The sequence below is a fragment of the Marmota marmota genome, unplaced genomic scaffold (genome assembly GCF_001458135.2).
Source record: "Marmota marmota marmota unplaced genomic scaffold, marMar, whole genome shotgun sequence".
Lineage (NCBI taxonomy): Eukaryota > Metazoa > Chordata > Mammalia > Rodentia > Sciuridae > Marmota > Marmota marmota.
Genome location: NW_026000241.1, coordinates 8,342,490 through 8,359,846, shown reverse-complemented (window position 1 = coordinate 8,359,846; position 17,357 = coordinate 8,342,490). Strand labels below are relative to the sequence as shown.

General features: G+C 47.1%; 1 protein-coding gene across 3 annotated transcripts in view; it reads right to left on the bottom strand.

Annotated features, from left to right (window-relative positions):
• Positions 1–17,357, bottom strand: part of LOC107145402 (SREBF chaperone) — a 52,277-nt gene that overhangs the window by 13,069 nt on the left and 21,851 nt on the right. For all 3 annotated transcript variants that reach the window (XM_015489341.2, XM_015489340.2, XM_048795214.1), the window contains exon 3: positions 9,961–10,090. In XM_015489341.2, coding sequence (XP_015344827.1) covers positions 9,961–10,090 — 130 coding nt within the window. The remainder of the gene's footprint in view (positions 1–9,960; positions 10,091–17,357) is intronic.

Genomic DNA, 17,357 nt, shown 5'->3' with positions numbered 1-17,357 from the left:
ACGACAATCCGACCTGTTCAGTGCCTGTCGGGGGTTTCAGAACTAGACAGGGACTCAAACACAGGTCTCCCCACTACACTTTCTCAGTAGAACCTGCTGTCTGTGTCTCACAGAGTGTACAAAAGTCATGTAGTGACAAGTGTGTGCAAGCCCCAGTGACAGGCATCGTCAGAATGCACCCCTAAAATACATGCTAGGTCAGCTGTGGCCGAGTGGCTGTGAGGATGAGGGAGGGAGGGCATCTGATGGATGAACAAAGGGCACTAAGAGCACAGAGGCCTGGATGGCACAAGACAGATCAGCAGGGAATGAAGGAAATCACAGGGAAACTGAGGTGGGCTAGGACCAAGCCTGGCTCAGCCATCTGCACTTTAACAGGTAACAAAGAAAAACCCAACCAGGCGCAGTGACGCACTCCTATAATGCCAGGGATTTGGGAGGATGAGGCAGGAGGACCACAAGCTTGAGGCCAGCCTGAGCAACCTAGTGAGACCCTGTGCCAAAATGAAAATGGAAAGATCTGGGGAAGTGGCTCAGTGGTACAGCACCCCAACCCAGCACCCAAAGGAAAGGAAAAGGGCCAAGTGACTCTGAGTTGCGGGGACAACCTGATCTGATGAAAGCAGGCCCTAGAGGTCCTGTCAACTGGAGGCAGAGAAAGAGACAGGCCAGAGGGACTGCCTGGCTGAGGAATGAGGGGCTGACTCCACGCCTATGCCACAGTCAGGAGCGCCACAGCACATGTGTGTGGATGGCAAGAAGGCCACAGAGCCACTGAATGGTGCCATACTCCAGCGACTTCAGGGGCAAGGGTCAGGACACTGACCTAGGAGGACAGCAAGTCAGCACCCCTGGGCACAAAGGGACAACATAATCTGGGGCTCTGTGACTTTGAGTTCATGACCCTGTGTCAGTGAGGGCTCTGGGGATGGAAGGCCTCACTTGCTGTCTTCTGTACCACACTCAGACCACCAGAAATCACCAGAGGAACTGAGACACCTGGAGAGAACAGGCTGCCAGGCTCTGAGTGAAGCAGCAGCCCACGGGCTCACACTCTACCTGTGGGAGAAGGAGCTGCCCAGAAGGGGGAGCTCTAAAAGAGGAGCCATCCCACAGGGTCACCTCTCAAACCTGTGAAGGACACAGATTATTCCCACTGGCACAAGGCTGTGACTGCACACATCACCTCCTGTGCCCACCTCATCTTTCAGACCCTCCACCCACCCACCAGCTTATCAAGCCTGTGCAACTGAGCCAAGTCCATCCCAGGCCAGGACAGCTCCAGGGTCCTCCAATGCTCTTCAGCCTCCCTCGAACCCAGGACCACGGGGGCCAGGATTTCATCAAAGTGCTAATGAACATATTTCAGAACCAGAAATCTCAATCTAAGGACAGGCTCCAGGGTTCTCTGGGGACCCTGCTCCGCAAGTTTATTCCAATTTCTGCTTGGAAGTGCACACACTGTCACTACCATCATCATTTTTAGCAGGGGAGTGCCACAGACTTCATCAGATTTTTCTAGGAATATGTTACTCCTTTGCCCTAGACATCGCTTTCTCCTTTGACTTTCCACCCAAACTCCCTGCAGCTCCTATGTCTGCTCCTCCAGGGGGAAAGCCTGCCCAGATGGGAACCAGATACACATGGGACTTCCGCACAGGCTTGCTCTCCAGCTTGGCCAGGCCTCCTCCTGCTGGCCAGGACTTGATTCATCTCCACTGACATCCAACGGAACCTTCCAAGCAGGGATTCCACATCTATCTAGCTCTTTCAAGATCTTGGCCCGATCGTTTATCATCAACTCGCCATCCAACATGTGTGCCTGCAAGTTCCCTCTTCTGGGTATGAAAATTCTCTTATGGCTGCGCATGCTGGTGCATGCCCAATAGTCCTAGAGGCTCAGGAGGCTGAGGCAGGAGGATCATACAAGTTCAAGGCCAGCCTGGACAACTTAGCGAAACCCTGTCTCAGGTTAAAAAATAAAAAAGGCTAGGGATAGTTCAGTGGTAAAGCATCCCGGGTTCAATTTCTAGTACCCAAAAAAAAAAAAAAAAAAACCTCTTTTGGTGATTTATTCCATAGGATTGGCTTATCGCTTGTCACTACCTTAGTTTGAGTGCCCCCAGAAGCAGATCCTAAGATGAGTTTACCTGGGCAGTGTAGGAAACAGGGAAGGGAGACAGTTGACAAAGGATGTGTTAAAAGCCTGGCACAGGGCTGGGGATGTGGCTCGAGCGGTAGCACGCCCACCTGGCATGCATGTGGCCCGGGTTCGATCCTCAGCACCACATACAAAGTTGTGGTGTCTGCCGAAAGCTAAAAAATAAATAAAAAAATGTGTCAATGTATAACTTAAAAAAAAAAAAAAAAAAGAGCCAGGCACAGTGTGCACATCTGTAATCCCCGTCACTTGGGAGGCTAAGGCAGGAGGATCATAAATTCAAGGCCACCATAGGCAACTTGGTGTCTCAAAAATAAAAAGGGTGGGGGGCGTAGCTCAGTACTAAAGAGCCCTGGGGTTTCATCTTGAGCACAAAAAACAAACCAACCAACCTGGGGTGTTGAGTGAGTGATCTCTGGGGATACCTGAGGGACAAAAGGGTTACCTGCTGGCTCCTGCACTTACCGGTTGGGGACTGTTCCTGGGGGCATGAATTCTCAAGCACCTCAGGCCTCTGAACCTAAGATCCTCTGAGAATAAGAGGTAGATGCTCATGGAGGGAAGGGAGGGAGACTCTAAAATGGCAGTGAAGATGTGGCAGGGCCCACCACTCAATGTCCCTACCTGACACTCAAGTGAGAAACAGACTTGGCCACAGATGAAATATGGTATCCTATTTAGGATAAGGACCTAAGGATAGAGGAGGCATAAGGACCAACAGAATCCAGGTATCCTGTGCAGAAAGGGGTTCCTGAGCTGTGCATGGTGGTGCACACCTGAAACCCCAGCAAGTTCAAGGCCAGTCTCAGCAACTTAGCAAAACCCTCAGTCATTTAGAAAGACCCTGCCTCGAAATAAAAAATAAAAAGGGCTGGGGATGTAGATCAGTGGTTAAGTGCCCTGGGTTCAATCCCCAATACCAAAACAAAAGGGGTGGGCACTTATGGCTACATGGGGGCAGTGTAAGTAGCCTTCTAACATGTCCCCAATAAATTGTGCTTCCTGCAGTTCATGCTCTTGTGTGATCCCATCCCTTAAAAAGCAGGCTGAATCTACTGACACGCTTTTACCAAACAATACACCACAGTGATGTCACTTTTGAGATTAGGTTACAAAACACTGACTAATCACCCCTCTTTTGGAACCACTGCCTGATGAAATCAGATGCCATATTGTGAGTAAGGAACCAAGGAGAGCCTTTCTCCAACATCCAGTGAGGAAGGACTCAGCTCAACAGTCTGCAAGGACCTGCTGACAGCCAGCCTGTGAGTGAGCATGGAGGAAGAGCTCTGGAGATTACTATAGCCTGAGGACCAGATAAGAAAACCCAGGCTCAGAGATAAAAGATGTGTTCAAGGTCATACAGCTGATAGCAAGCAGAGACAGGATTAAAAGCCAGGGCTGTGACTCTCAAGGCTTGTTTTTTCCTCTACAGCCACCTCCCTGAGCAGTTCTGAAGTGCTCATGGAGACCAGGCTAAGGAAGCAAAGGCCCAGCATGAGCATCGTGGGGAGAAACTGAGGTCTTGGGGGCCAGCAGGGCCTCTTGGGCCACTACCACTTACAGCATGAAACCCCTGCTCAGGGTTTCTGAGGAAGTCTGTGTCCAGGTTCAGGCAGCCACCACAGACACCGCAACACTAGCCTTGGAAGCCCAGCATGGAACAAACTCAGCCACCCCTGTGGACTGCTAGGTGGCACTTGGTGTACGCTTCAGGTTTCCACAACAGGCTGGCCTAGGAGAGCCAGGACAGTGCAGGAGACCTGAGTATGTCCTCAAATTTTATTTTCTAGGCTGAGTGTGGTGGCTCACACATGTAATCCCAGTAACTCAAGAGGCTGAGGCAGGAGGATCAAAACTTCAAAACCATCCTCATCAATTTAGTGAGACCCTAGCAACTTAGTGAGACTCTATCTCAAAAAAAGAAAGGCTCAGTGGAAAAGTACCTTGGGTTCAAACCCCAGTACCAACCCCCCACACACACACAAAAAAATTATTTTCTTTTTCTAAATTTAAGTACAATCCTTCCCTCACATGTAGACAGAACTACCAACTCAGGTATTTTACCTTCACATTGACCCACCTACAGCTCCCTTCAGAACACAATATAGAGGACTCCCGTAGGTCTGCTTTTCTGGAAAAGAGGGCTCCAATCCTTGTCCTCTCGCCTGGGCCAGTAAGGGAGGATAAAGGGAAGAACAGGTTCAGAAGACCCACCTGAGTTCAAATTCTAGCTCCACTACTCCCCGGTTTGTGCCTCGGGCAAAGGTCTCTGGGTTCCCTGAGACCACTGGGTTCCCTTCCTGACTCACTCAGGGAAATGGGAATAAAATCTCAGGCCTCACCAGATCACTGACTACCAACCAAAATAAGTTTCTGGCTAATATGTCACCCCTTAAACCTGTGAAAACAAACTGGTGTATGAGACACAGTCATCTTGGTCTTCAGTAAGATCAATCTTCTTATCAATGACACAAGTGGCCTTGCCTCTAAGGGAACAGCTTCCTCTGCCTACAGATTAGTTTAAATTCAATAGCCCAGATTCAACTTGGTCCCACCTACTTTACCACCTACCAGGCTCCAAGAAAAACTGCAGACTCACTGTCTCCTCAACAAGCCTGACATTTCTTTTTTCTTTTCTTAATATTCATTTTTTAGTGGGACACCATAAGTTTATTTCAAAGCCAGAGCCTCACACGTGCTAGGCGAGCATTCTACCGCTGAGCCACAACCCCAGGCCCACGCCTGCCATTTCTTTACTCAACAAGAAACCTTTCCTGAATGTGTAACAACGAATCCCACCATTATGTACAACCATAATGCATCAATGAAAAAGAAGAAAAGGAAACCTTCCCTGAGCATTCACTATGTGTAAAACACAGGTGTCTGTAAATCTGAACCAAACCGACTCCATCAGGGAGTTGACGGAGCAGAGAGAGGCGATGCACTCGGGTGAGAGCCAGGGAAGCCTATGGCATTCCCACTGGTCACACTGCAGGGCTGTCCAAGTAGGTGAACCTTCCTTCTCCAGCTGCTCTGGCCAGCCAGACCCAATCAAAGACAATGACAACCATGGTGACAGCCCAAGAACATTTGCTAAATGCAAACAATGGGCAGGCACTGGACTAAGGCCTTGCATTCCTTCACTTAATCCTTGGGACAATGTTTATTGTAGGTATAATTATTGTCTACATTTTATGATTGTGGAAATTAAGGCAAAAAGTATTGAGTAATTTGCCCAAGGTCACAAAATCTTGTTTCTGCTTTGTTCTTCTCCTCTGGGAAAACCTGCCCTCTGCCCAGGGGGAACTGCCCTTTCCTGCCCCAGAAGGCCCTTACTCCAACTCAGAGCTGGCCAAACTCCACAAAAGGAACTCCAGGGTCAATCAGAGACCTTTCTGGAGGAACAAATGCAGGCTGCCTCCCCCACCCACCCTGGGGAAGAGCCCCTCAGCAAAGGAGAAGAGAGCTCCTTCCCTCCCCATCCCATTCACAACCACATGGAAAGAAAGCAACTCAATACAAAGGAGCCAAACAGTTAAACACGCAGCACACAGCCAAGTACAACATTCCCTTGAAAAAGCGAGCAACATCACTAGTCATCTGGGAAATGCCAACTAGAACCACAATGAGATTTCTCTAAACATCTATCAGAGGGGCTTAACCACAAACCGAACAATTCACAAAACCAAGTACAGCACAAAGACTGAACCTTAATGTATGAAATTTTAAAAATAAATTTGGAAAGCCAGGCACAGTGGGATACACCTGTACTCCTAGCTACATGTGAGGCTGAGGCAGGAGGATCCCAAGAGGCACCAGCATGGGCAACTCAACAAGACCCTGCCTCAAAATAAAAGATAAAAAGGGGTGCGGCTGTAGCTCAGTGGTAGGTAGAGCACCCCTGGTTTCAATCTTCAGTAAAAAATAAATAAATAAATGACACTTGATCTTGGTAGTCTTCCTAGTGTATTCAGATTTCCTTAGTTTTTGCCTAATGTCCTTTTTGTCTTTTAGGATCTTAATCAGGGTACTATATTATATTTATTATGACAGTTCCTCAGACTTCCTGCTTTTTTAAAGTTTTTTTAAATTTTTTTGTAGTTGTAGATGGGCAGAATTTGTTTATTTTATTTGTTTACTTTTATGTGGTGCTGAGGACTGAACTCAGAGCCTCACGCATTCTAGGCAAGCACTCTGCCTCTGAGCTACAGCCCAACCCAACTTTCCTGCTTTTGGTACAGATTTTTCCGTCCTTTGATACTGGGGATTGAACCCAAGGTACTTAACCACTGAACCCACAACCCAGCCCTTTTTATATTTTATCTTGCGACAGGGTCTTGCTAAGTTGCTCAGGGCCTGAGGTGGTCTTTGAACTTGCCATCCTCCCGCTTCAGCCTCTTGAGTTGCTGGGATTACAGGCTTGAGTCACAATACCCAGCTACCCTGATGTTTTAAGGAGTGCTGGTCAGGTGTTCTGCAGGGTGCAACTCAATTGGGATTTGTCTGATATTTTACTTATTAGTCTAGGGTTGTGGGTTTCGGGGAGGAAGACCCTGAGGTAAAGTGCCCTCCTCTTCACAGGTCAAGAGCACATATCACCAGCACAACTACTGTAGTTAGCCTCTGTCACTTTACCTGTCAGGTTTCAGGTTTCACCACAGAGTCACTCTTCACACTCTCCATACTGTACTCCTTTTTTGATACTGGGGACTGAACCCAGGGGTGCTTTACAGCCCCAGTCTTTTTTGTTTTATTTTGAGACAGGGTCTCAGTAAGTTACCAAAGCCAGTCTCAAACTTGCAATCCTCCTGCCTCTGTCTCCCAAGTCACTAGGATGGCAGGTGGGCACCGGTACCGTACTCTTTGGGAGGTAATTGCTATGTGCAGTCTATACCTGGCAAGTGGAGAGTTATGTTTGACTTTCTTGAGGGAGGAGTATCTACATAAATTATTTATATATATATTTTTTTACCTAAGAGATAGTCTACATCCTCCATTTACTATTCATTTAGTTAATCAAATGGACTCAGGGTGGACTTACCAATATTTATGATTTAGGTATACAAATATATATATTCCATAGTTTGTTGTTTGTTTGTTTTTTACAAAAACTATTCTAGCATTGACCACTGGGACTCTTTTAACTGGCACCCATATCTCTTTAACATTTATTTATTTTAAACTTAAAAAAAAAAAATCTTCTCTTCCCAGCCTGAGCAGGATCTCCGCAAGGACGGTGGGCCTCTAGGTGTCCCTGACATCCTGTGGACACACCGCAAACAGGCAAAGGCAGTACCGAGCAGGGGATGAGGAAGGGAGGAGGGGCCCGGTTCCTTGGTGTGCTCCCACCTTCCCTCTGGAAGCCTCCTCTCGCCTTCTCAGCCAGGAGGCTGACAACAAAGCACCCAGCTTCAGCAATAGGGTTTGGTGATGGGACAGGCAGGGGACCCGGTTCAGAGCCAGCTGGACTCCCTTGCCTCCACTGGATTGGAAAGGCCAGGGCACGGCTGAGTGGTGGAGCACTTGCCGAGCACGTGAGGAGTCCTGGGCTCCACCCCAACTCCTCACAACCACCCACTGGAGCTCCTAGAGCCACTGCTGGACCTGGAGGTTCTACCAGGGAGCACAGCTACTCACGGAGTCCTGACCGAAAAACGGTCCTCCTTTATCAGAGAAGGTAGTCCTCATGCACTGGGCGCACGGCTTTGGGAGGGGCACACGTAGAATAGTAAGGGAGGGAAGGGACACCCATCTAGGCAGTCAGATCAGCTGAGTCTACCCGAGCCATCAATGGGGTGACAGATGTCACAGGACATCACCCTCACATCCTAGAGCCACCGCTGGGAGGAACAAGAGTAGAGCTGACCCAGAGAGGTCAAAGCCATGTAGTGCTTAAAGGCAGCCCTGCCCTGCTAGAGTTACAGGAGTCTCACTCACTCTGGTTTGGGTTTTCTGTTCCTCGTAACTAAAACAGCCCTCACCACTCCAGTTTCACTGCCTGTATTTGTATCGTGGACAGTCAATGGAGGTGAGGGGATGACCACTGAGCTATGTGATACCAGGAGGCTGCACAGAGACCCGAGTCTCCTTCTCCATCTTACAGGGGAATTGAGGCTCCAATCAGAAAGAGAAAACAGACACTTCTGATTACTGAACCATCAAGTGACCCTGCACAACCACTCACTGTCATCATCCCAGGCCAACAAAGGGCACTGAGAAAAGAAGTTGCAACCCCCAAGTCCCCCCCACCCCCCAGGGATCTTGTTAAACATCCGTCCCTCACTGTCAGGCCCAATGAACTCGACCAGCCAAGAAACAGCCACAAACACAAGTCTAACCTGTTAGGACCTGGGAACCATCCATTCCATTATAGAGTAAACCTACACTACGAGGTCAACAAAAGTGAGAGGTTTAAACCAAGAAGGTCCCATCGTGAACCTGGGACATGAAGCTACAGGCTGCCATAGAAATGATTTCTTTTCTTTCTTTCTTTGTTTTGTACCAGGGATTGAACTCAGGGACACTCGACCACTGAGCCACATCCCCAACCCTATTTTATATTTTATTTAGAGACAGGGTCTCACTGAGTTGCTTAGTGCCTCACTTTCGCTGAGGTTGGCTTTGAACTTGTGATCCTCCTGTCTCAGCATCCCAAGCTGCTGGGATTACACGCGTGTGCCATCGCACCTGGCTTAGAAATGATTTCTACCATCATCAGACCATGCTCCCTCTGACCTTCACAGGCAGAGTCCCCAAGCCAGGGTTGTGTACTTCCTACTGACACCATGGGCAGTGGTCACACATACTGAGCCACCAGATATGTCTCTTATTTCAGCAACAGTAAAGTTCACATTAAGTTACTTGGCTGCTACATTAAACTAAAAAGAAAACTGGTAGAATGGTATCATCGCTGTCAAAGAGAAGGTAGGAGAGCTCTATTCCCTGAACTTCACTTTACCTCCTCAAGAGTTTCAGCAAGTCCAGCAACAACCAAAGCACAACGTAAGAAGGACAGGCACACTGTCCATTACACAGCAGGAAAAAACACCTAGAGATGAGCTACTCTAGCTTGTTTATGCTCCAAACGACAAGAGCAGGGTTGCAGTAAGCAGGTTTCCAGTTTGAGCTTAACTAGAGAAACTGTTTTTTTTCTCATTAACATAAGTGCTGAGCCCAGAGACAGTTTATGGAGAACAGCACAGCCCGGAAAGAGCAGTAGGCTGGGGTCAGGAGGCCTGAGAGTTCTAATCCAGTGTTGGTCTATATGAACTAAATAACTGAAGCATTTGACCACCTTTTGTAAAAAAAAGATCAAAAAGTACTGCACTTTTTACCTGAGTCATGAGAATAAAGCAGAACCTAACACATCTGAAAAAATTAGGTACAGGATGCAAATATTAAAACAGTATGGGTAATTTTGATGACTGAACACTCAGCCATGCTCAGCTGTTCTCATGTCCACCCATGGGGAAGAAGCAGATGGCCAGTCACGTAACACCTCTCCACGGTGTGCAAGTAGCCCAGGTATGAACCCAGCCCCAGCTGGCCACCCTGAGGTTGAAGGCAGATCCCAGTTTTTCTAGGACAGCCAACTTCTGCGTCACTTGGAGCTTCCTTTCAATAAAGGTTATTCATTAAGTGTATAACTAAATATCTCTGGTGCCTTCATGAATCTGCTCAGGTACGGTGAACGCACGAGTCCCAGGCTGACCACACCGGCTCTGGCTTGTGGAGCCCACCCTGGCCAATCAGCGGCCGGCCCACGGTCTCCCCAGAGAGGACGGGCCAGCACCTACCCACTCGGGCTGCTCGCAGGGCTCTCCTTGTTTGCGGTCAGAGTCCGCGGGCGGGGGCGAGTAATCCTTCACAGGAGTGGAGAACTCAACAGGTCCTGTTCCCGGCAGGGGGAGCTTCAGCAGTGGGTAGCTGCGACAAAAGAAGAGGAGAGAGGAATGAGGATGCAGGGCGGGCAGAGTCAGCGAGACCTTGGTGACACGGGACACAGCAGCCTGGGCTAGGCTCTCTCTGCCAGGAGGGCCACACAAGGGCACAAAACACTAGAACGGCCAGAAGTCACCAAGGCTGGGGTGGTCCCAACATTCCTGACACATAAAGCCTACAAGGAAGTCCAGTTGATAGACTGGTTGAATGTTCTCAGAGACTAAAAACAAACGAACAAACAAATCCATCAAATAACACTTAATAATGGGCAGGGGTGCTATAAAAATTCAGATGGATTCTGATTCAGATAGCTGAGCAACTGCTCCCCTTAAAGGGACAGACGTGACGAGGTTGTGGGTGACATCAGACCAAGTGGACACATCTTGTGCAAATTGAAAACTGGCCCTGCAGCCAGGCTCAGGGTGGCACACGTCTATAATCTCAGTGGCTCGGGAGGCTGAGGCAAGAGGATCAGGAGTTCAAAGCCAGCCTCAGCAACTTAGCAAGGCCCCAAGTGATTCAGCAAGACCCTGTCTCTAAGTAAAACATAAAAAAAAAAAAAAAAGGGCTGGGGATATGGCTTGGTGGCAAAGCACCCCTGGGTTTAATCTCTGGTACCAAAAAACACACACAAAAACAAACAAACAAACAAACTGGTCTTGCCTTGACAAATGGATGTGCTATTTTGTTTTAGGTCTCACTTAAAAAAAACAACTTTTTAAAATTCACAAATAACTTGTATATAGCTCAGTGCACAAATGTTATATGCCAAGCACATGCTTTACCGCTGAGCTACTGCCTCAGCCCCAGTTTTGCCTATTTTTGAATGTCACGTAAGTGAAATAATCCATTCTACTTATATATTCTTTTATGATTAGTTGCTTTCACTCAATGATTCCTCCACACTGATACACACCATAGATAATTTTCTCATACACACACACACACTCTTCCACTGACTGAATATATTACAGTGCATTTTCTACTCCACTGTCAAGAAACATTTTGTTGTTTCCAGTTTGAGCCATTAAGGGCAAAGCTATTATGATCATGCTTATTAAATATGGCTTTTGGAGGCCATAAGTTCTGATTTGTGCTGGGTCTACCCCAAGAATGGTTTCCAAGACCTGCAGTGTATATGGTTAGGTTAAGACACTACCAAAGTTTTCCAAAGCAATTGTACAAACTTATGTTTCCAGCATCACAGTGTAATAGGGGTTGTGGTTGCTCCAAATCCTTGCCATCACTTAATACTGTCAGTCCAGTTAATTTTACCCATGTGTTGGAGGAGACAGTCATATCTCTGGGGCTTTCTTTTCAGTGCTGGGCAGAGAACCTGGAACTTGGTGTGAGTGAGGCAAGCACTCCACCACTGAGCTGCACCTTCAGTCTCACTGTGGCTTAAATGTATATTTTGCGGAGAAGAAACAATGCTAAGAATTGTTCAGGGCTGGGGTGTGGTTCAGAGGTACATCACTCGCCTACCATGTGTGAAGCCCTGGGTTCGATCTTCAGCACCACATATAAATAAATAAAGATATTTAAAAAATTTTTTTAAAAAAAGAATTGTTCATAAGCTCACTGGCCACTTGGCCTCATCTGTGAAATCTTCTCATCTTTACCCACCTACATTTAAAAAACATTAAGTATGTACTACATGCTGGGCACTGGGAATACAAAAAAATAACACTACAATCTGTCTCCAAGATGCTCTGATTAGGAAGGAAGATTCTTTTAAACAATTATGATAGAATGTGATAAAAATTAGTTTAAGTTGTGATTACCAAGTTTGCATAGCAAAACATAGGATGTGGTCAGATTTTGTTCTCCTTTTAGAACATGCATATGTTATTTTGGAATCTGCTCTTATTTTTAGGCTATGCAAGTAGAAGCGCAGAGAGAGGTTGAATAATAATAAGAGAAAACTCTTATATGTCACTTGTATGCTCCAGGAACTAGTGTAAGCACTTTCATATATTAGCTATAAGAATACTTCTCCAGGGGCTGGGGTTGTGGTTCAGTGGTAGAGCGGGTGAGTCACTGGGTTAGATTCTCAACACCATATATAAATAAAATAAAGGCCCATCAGCAACTAAAAAAATATATACATATATTTAAAAAGAAAAACAAAGAATACTTCTCCCTAGGAGGTGAGTGCTATTATAATACCCATTCTACAAATGAGGCACAGAATGATTAAGTCACTGGTTGAAGGTCACGCAGCTGAGTCAATCAACTTAGTCAGGTTTTCAACTCAAGCAGTCAGCTTCAAACTACGCTAAACATGGCCTGCTTCTTGAACGATTAAAAGCATCCATGGATTCCAGGAGTCTGCACACTCCAGCAGAAGGAGACCGTAAGGCAGCACACTTCAGTGTCCACTTCCTAGAACAAAGTCTCTTAGAAATCCAGGTTTTTTTATATGTTCTTTTTTAGTTATACACAACAGTAGAGTGTGTTTTGACACATTATATGTACATGGAGTATAACTTCCCATTCTTGTGGCTGTACACGATGTGGAGGGACACTGGTCGTGTATTCATACAAGAACACAGGAAAGTTATCTCCTGTTCATTCTGCTGTCTTTCCTATTCCTATCCCCCTCCCTTCCCTTCATCCCCCTTTGGAAGTCCACAAGTTTTTTTGTTTGTTTGTTTTTTAATTTTTTAATATTTATTTTTTAGTTTTCGGCGGACACAACATCTTTGTTGGTATGTGGTGCTGAGGATGGAACCCGGGCCGCACGCATGCCAGAGGAGCGCGCTACCACTTGAGCCACATCCCCAGCCCCGCACAGGTTTTGAAAAGCTTAAAACAACTCAATTCTTCTCCAGCCTTGCCCTAGATCCCACATAACTCCTCGTGGTTTGTCCCCTCTTGCTTCTGAGGCTGTGAACCTACAGGAACATTCCTGCCCACTCTTCCTTGATGGCAACACATTTCAAGGCCCGGGCTGTACATTTCTCTCTCCAGGAAGGCTTTCCCTGTTCCCCAAAGACTGGGCTGGGCCCCCCAACTCCCAGGAGCTGTCAAAGTGCCTGTGCCCCATGTGGCTTCTATGGCTCACAGTGGACCTGCTGTTCCTGTCTGGCACAATGATGATGGCTTCTCTTATGGAGCACCTACTATGTGCCAGTCACCGATGGTGCCTTCCATGTATTTACTCATTCAAGCTGCAGTGCAACCCAATGAGTCCTGCAGAAGCTACATCTAGAAAATGACAAGACCAGTGTGCGAACACAGGCAATCTGGCCCACATCTGTCTTCTTAACATCATGCTATGCTGCCCTGTACTGTGTTGCTTATTTGAAAATTTTAAGAAACATATATTCCTTTTAATATAGCTATAATAAAAATATCAAGAAAAAGATTCCACAGAAAGATAAAAGGCAAGAGAAAAATCTATCCACAGTGATCACACATTCCAAACCAAAAGGAAAGCCTGGTAGCAAAGTGTTAAGCAGTTTTCAGATGTCAGAAACACTTATCGTGCCTAGATCAGGAATAAAAGACCAAAGACATTTTTTTGAGGAAGAAGCTACCCAGGAGTTTCTACCACCAACCCCCATGTTGCTTCTGCAAAACTTGTTTCTAAAACCAGATTATATCTCGGTGCACCCTGATCTTACAGGGCAGAGGAAACAAAGCAGTTTTCTAAAACCTCCCCTGCCTTTCCTGTCTCAGGTCCATGCGTCCAGCTGCTCAGCCAAGCACTTTGATCTTAACTCCTTTCTCCTACATCCCACATCTGGTCCTCAGAAAATCCTAAGGGCTTCACCTTCAAGACACATCTGGAATCAACCATGTCTCACCACCTCCATGGCTTCCTCTTAAAGGAAGCAACCATCAACTGTCACCTAGAATCATTCACTGGCCTAGCTTGAATCACTGATTCCAGTCCTGAAATCACCTCCTTATCTCCTAATCAGATCTGGAACTGAAGTCCAAATTCCTATGTGTGGCTTACAGAGTCCACTAGTACCAGGGCCCTCCTCTCCTGCTCTCTTATGACTGGTACCCTTCGTCCCTCATTGGCCACACGCCTTTTTATTGTCATTCCTATATGGCCTATCCCCACAGGGGTACCCAAGACATTCTCAGAAGCTGCTGGTGCCCTACCCTCATCCCCTCTGATCTTTATTTTATTTATTTATTTATTTGTTTGTTTTGGGGGATTGAAACCAGGAGTACTTAACCATTGAGCTACATCCCCAGCCCTTTTTATTTTGAGATGGGTTCTCACTAAGTTGATTAGGGCCTCACTAAATTCCTGAGGCTGGTCTCAATCCTCCTACTTCAGCCTCCCAAGGAGGAGTATGTCACCATACCTGGCTCATCCCCTCTGATCTTCATTCTGGGCATGCTAGCTCAACTTCCAAATACCAGGACTTACACCTCTTCACCTGAGAGTGCTGTGCTGCCTTACTGTGACTGGTCACAAGTGCTAGGAATTAACACTAGCTAGAAGCAGCCCTCAACCAATGGCTGATGCTGCTAGGTCAGGAGCTGGCAGACAACAGCCCAAATCTAGCCATGGATGTTATTTGTTGTTTTTAATATTCTTTTAGTTACACATGGACACAATATCTTTATGTGGTGCTGAAGACTGAACCCAGTGCCTCTCTCACAAGTGCAAGGCAAGCACTCTGCCACTGAGCCACAACCCCAGCCCACGGCTGTTGTTTGTTTGTTTATTTTTCATGCTGAGGATTGAACCCAGGGCCTTGTGCATACTAAGTATGAACTCAACCACTGAGCTACACCCCCAAGCCATGGCCTGTTTTTGTGTAGTCTGTGAGCTGATAATAGTTTTCACATTTTCAAAGGGTTATATAAATCAAAAACAAAAACCAAAGAATAGGTACAGAGACTATAATAGGTGATCTGCAGAGCCTAAAATACTTACTACCTGACCCTTTCTAGTTTGCAGAGCCCTGGCTAGACAGTAACTTCCCACTCAGGTGGGGAGCACTGAGATGTCCACAGCCACTGCATCCCCAGCAGCACACCCGGCTGCTCACGGCAGTAGCTCGCTGGGTGAGGCATGAGGCACCCTCCCTGCCATCTCATTTCCCAACCACCTCCCTGTGAGTGCAGTTTCACCCTGTATGTAAGCTTCCGGAACAGCCCCGCATGTGATCCAAAGAGACCATAATAATCGTGAAGGAGAGGCGGACAGAGAGGGGAAAGAGTTAAGAAGCAGAGGCCACCACAACTGAGATGTCTGCCACAACTGACAGTACCGTTCTCCTGCAAAGAAAAAGGAGTGGAAGAGAGGCCAAGTCTGTTCTCAAGCACCTGCAAGGTTCCAGCCTTCAGGAGGCTTCGCATGCCCTTGCTATGATTCCAAGCTCCTCTCCAAGCTGAAACCCACCATGTCTCACCATGAGTATCCTTCTCTGACCTGCACAGGGCTAGGCAGGGGTGGGCCAGCTAGTCTGGCACCCTCTTCTTTCACACTATGGTACACCTCCCACTCACCACAACAGGTCCAGAGCAACAGCACCCTCAGCCTTGCTGGGCCTCCCCTTGGGTCCCAGTGGCCCTAACCTCTAGGAAATGTAAACAGACCATTTGCTACCAGTTTCATCAGATTTTCCCAGAGGAAAGTAGCAGGTGCTGCACCCAGGGACCAAGCAGGAAGAGCAGCTAACAGCAGCTCATGCACAAGGCTCAGCACTGAGGTCATCTGAAGAACTGTCCTCAGCTCTCAGTTACTGAACCCTACAGCCACAAAAGCTCAGAGGGGAAAGCCACACCCTCGGTGCTATTTGAGAGGGGTGTCACTCCTGTGTACACCTGCCCCCTCACTCCCAGGAGTCTTCTGCTTGAGGGAGGGCATATTCCTAAGCTGTCACTAGTCATCATCCCCTCTAGCCCTGCTCTGTTCATTTCTGGGGTGACCCAGGGGTGGTGAATAGGGGTGAGCAAAAGTAATATTAGAGCTCAGGTGCTGCTGGATCCAAAGAGAGATATTAGGTGCAGTGGTCCTTTGGATTCAAGCCGAACAAATCTTTCAACCCAGGAGGACTAAAAAGCAACTAAATGAAACTTGAATATCTAACTGAACTACTAAACACTGTCTATCACCCACACTGTTTCCTCTGGGCACCTGAGACTCTGGAAAAAGACAGAGCCACTCTTGGCAGAAAGGTTTCCCAGGGCAGAAGGTGACAGAGAGACTTGTATGCTGGGTACAGCATCTCTGGTCTCCTGACCAGAAGATTCTGATATAATAATTTATCATCTGCTATCATCAGTAAAAAGGCGAGAAGATGCTGCTTATTCTTCCTGCAGGGCTTGGCTCAAATGTTCTCAACTTCGCCCTCTGTACTGAGGCTAGGTAGCATCTGCTGTGCACACTATCCAACCAATGACCCTGGGCTGAGATGGGAGGGGTTGTTTTTGGTTTTGTTCTTTTGCATTGGGGACTGAACCCAAGGCTTGATATGTCAGGCAAGTGTTTCACTGAGCTATATTTCCAGACTAACATGGTGGGTTTTGAAGGGAAAGACTATGTCTCTGCACCGAATCTGGCCACCTTTAGGTAAAACCTTCTTTGTGCTTTCTCTTCAGCTTCTGTTGAAGAAGCCACTCTACTTAAAAGGCCTCTGTTCTGGGATGGGTTGTGGCTCAGTGGTAGAGCACTTGCCTCATACGTGTGAAGCACTGGATCAAATTCTCAGCATGGCATTTAGATAAATGAATAAAATTAAAAACTAAAAAATATACATATTAAAAAAAAAAAAAAAAAAAAAACTCTTTTTTCTGCCTAGGCAGAGCCCTCCTGCCCTGTTTCTGCCAACTACAGCTGGGACCCTTTTCTCGGGCCTTTTGTTCAAGGGGCAAACTCCTTACAATGAAAGGTACCAGCACCAGTACCCCTCAAAGTTCACTTCCCTGGGTGAAGTGGAGACAGGATGCATTTGGATCAGCCACAAGGATCTGCAAGCTATGGCACTTACTACTTCCTAGCTCTAGGAAGCAAATCTCATCTTTTAGAGAACTAGGGGAAAACACTCATCTCCAAGGATATGGAAGACTAAATGAAGTACCTGCCACGTGTGACGGCGCCTGATGACCCACAGAGCTGGTGGTCAATAAAGGCTGATCTTCCTTCCTTCCCATGAGCTCAAGCCTGAGCCTCACCCTCTCTCTCAGGATGGGGGTTCAGCCAGCTGCTAAGTAGAAGGTGGGCATCTGTCCAACTCAGGTGCAGTTGCATTGTACTGGTAGTTAAACAGTGTCATTA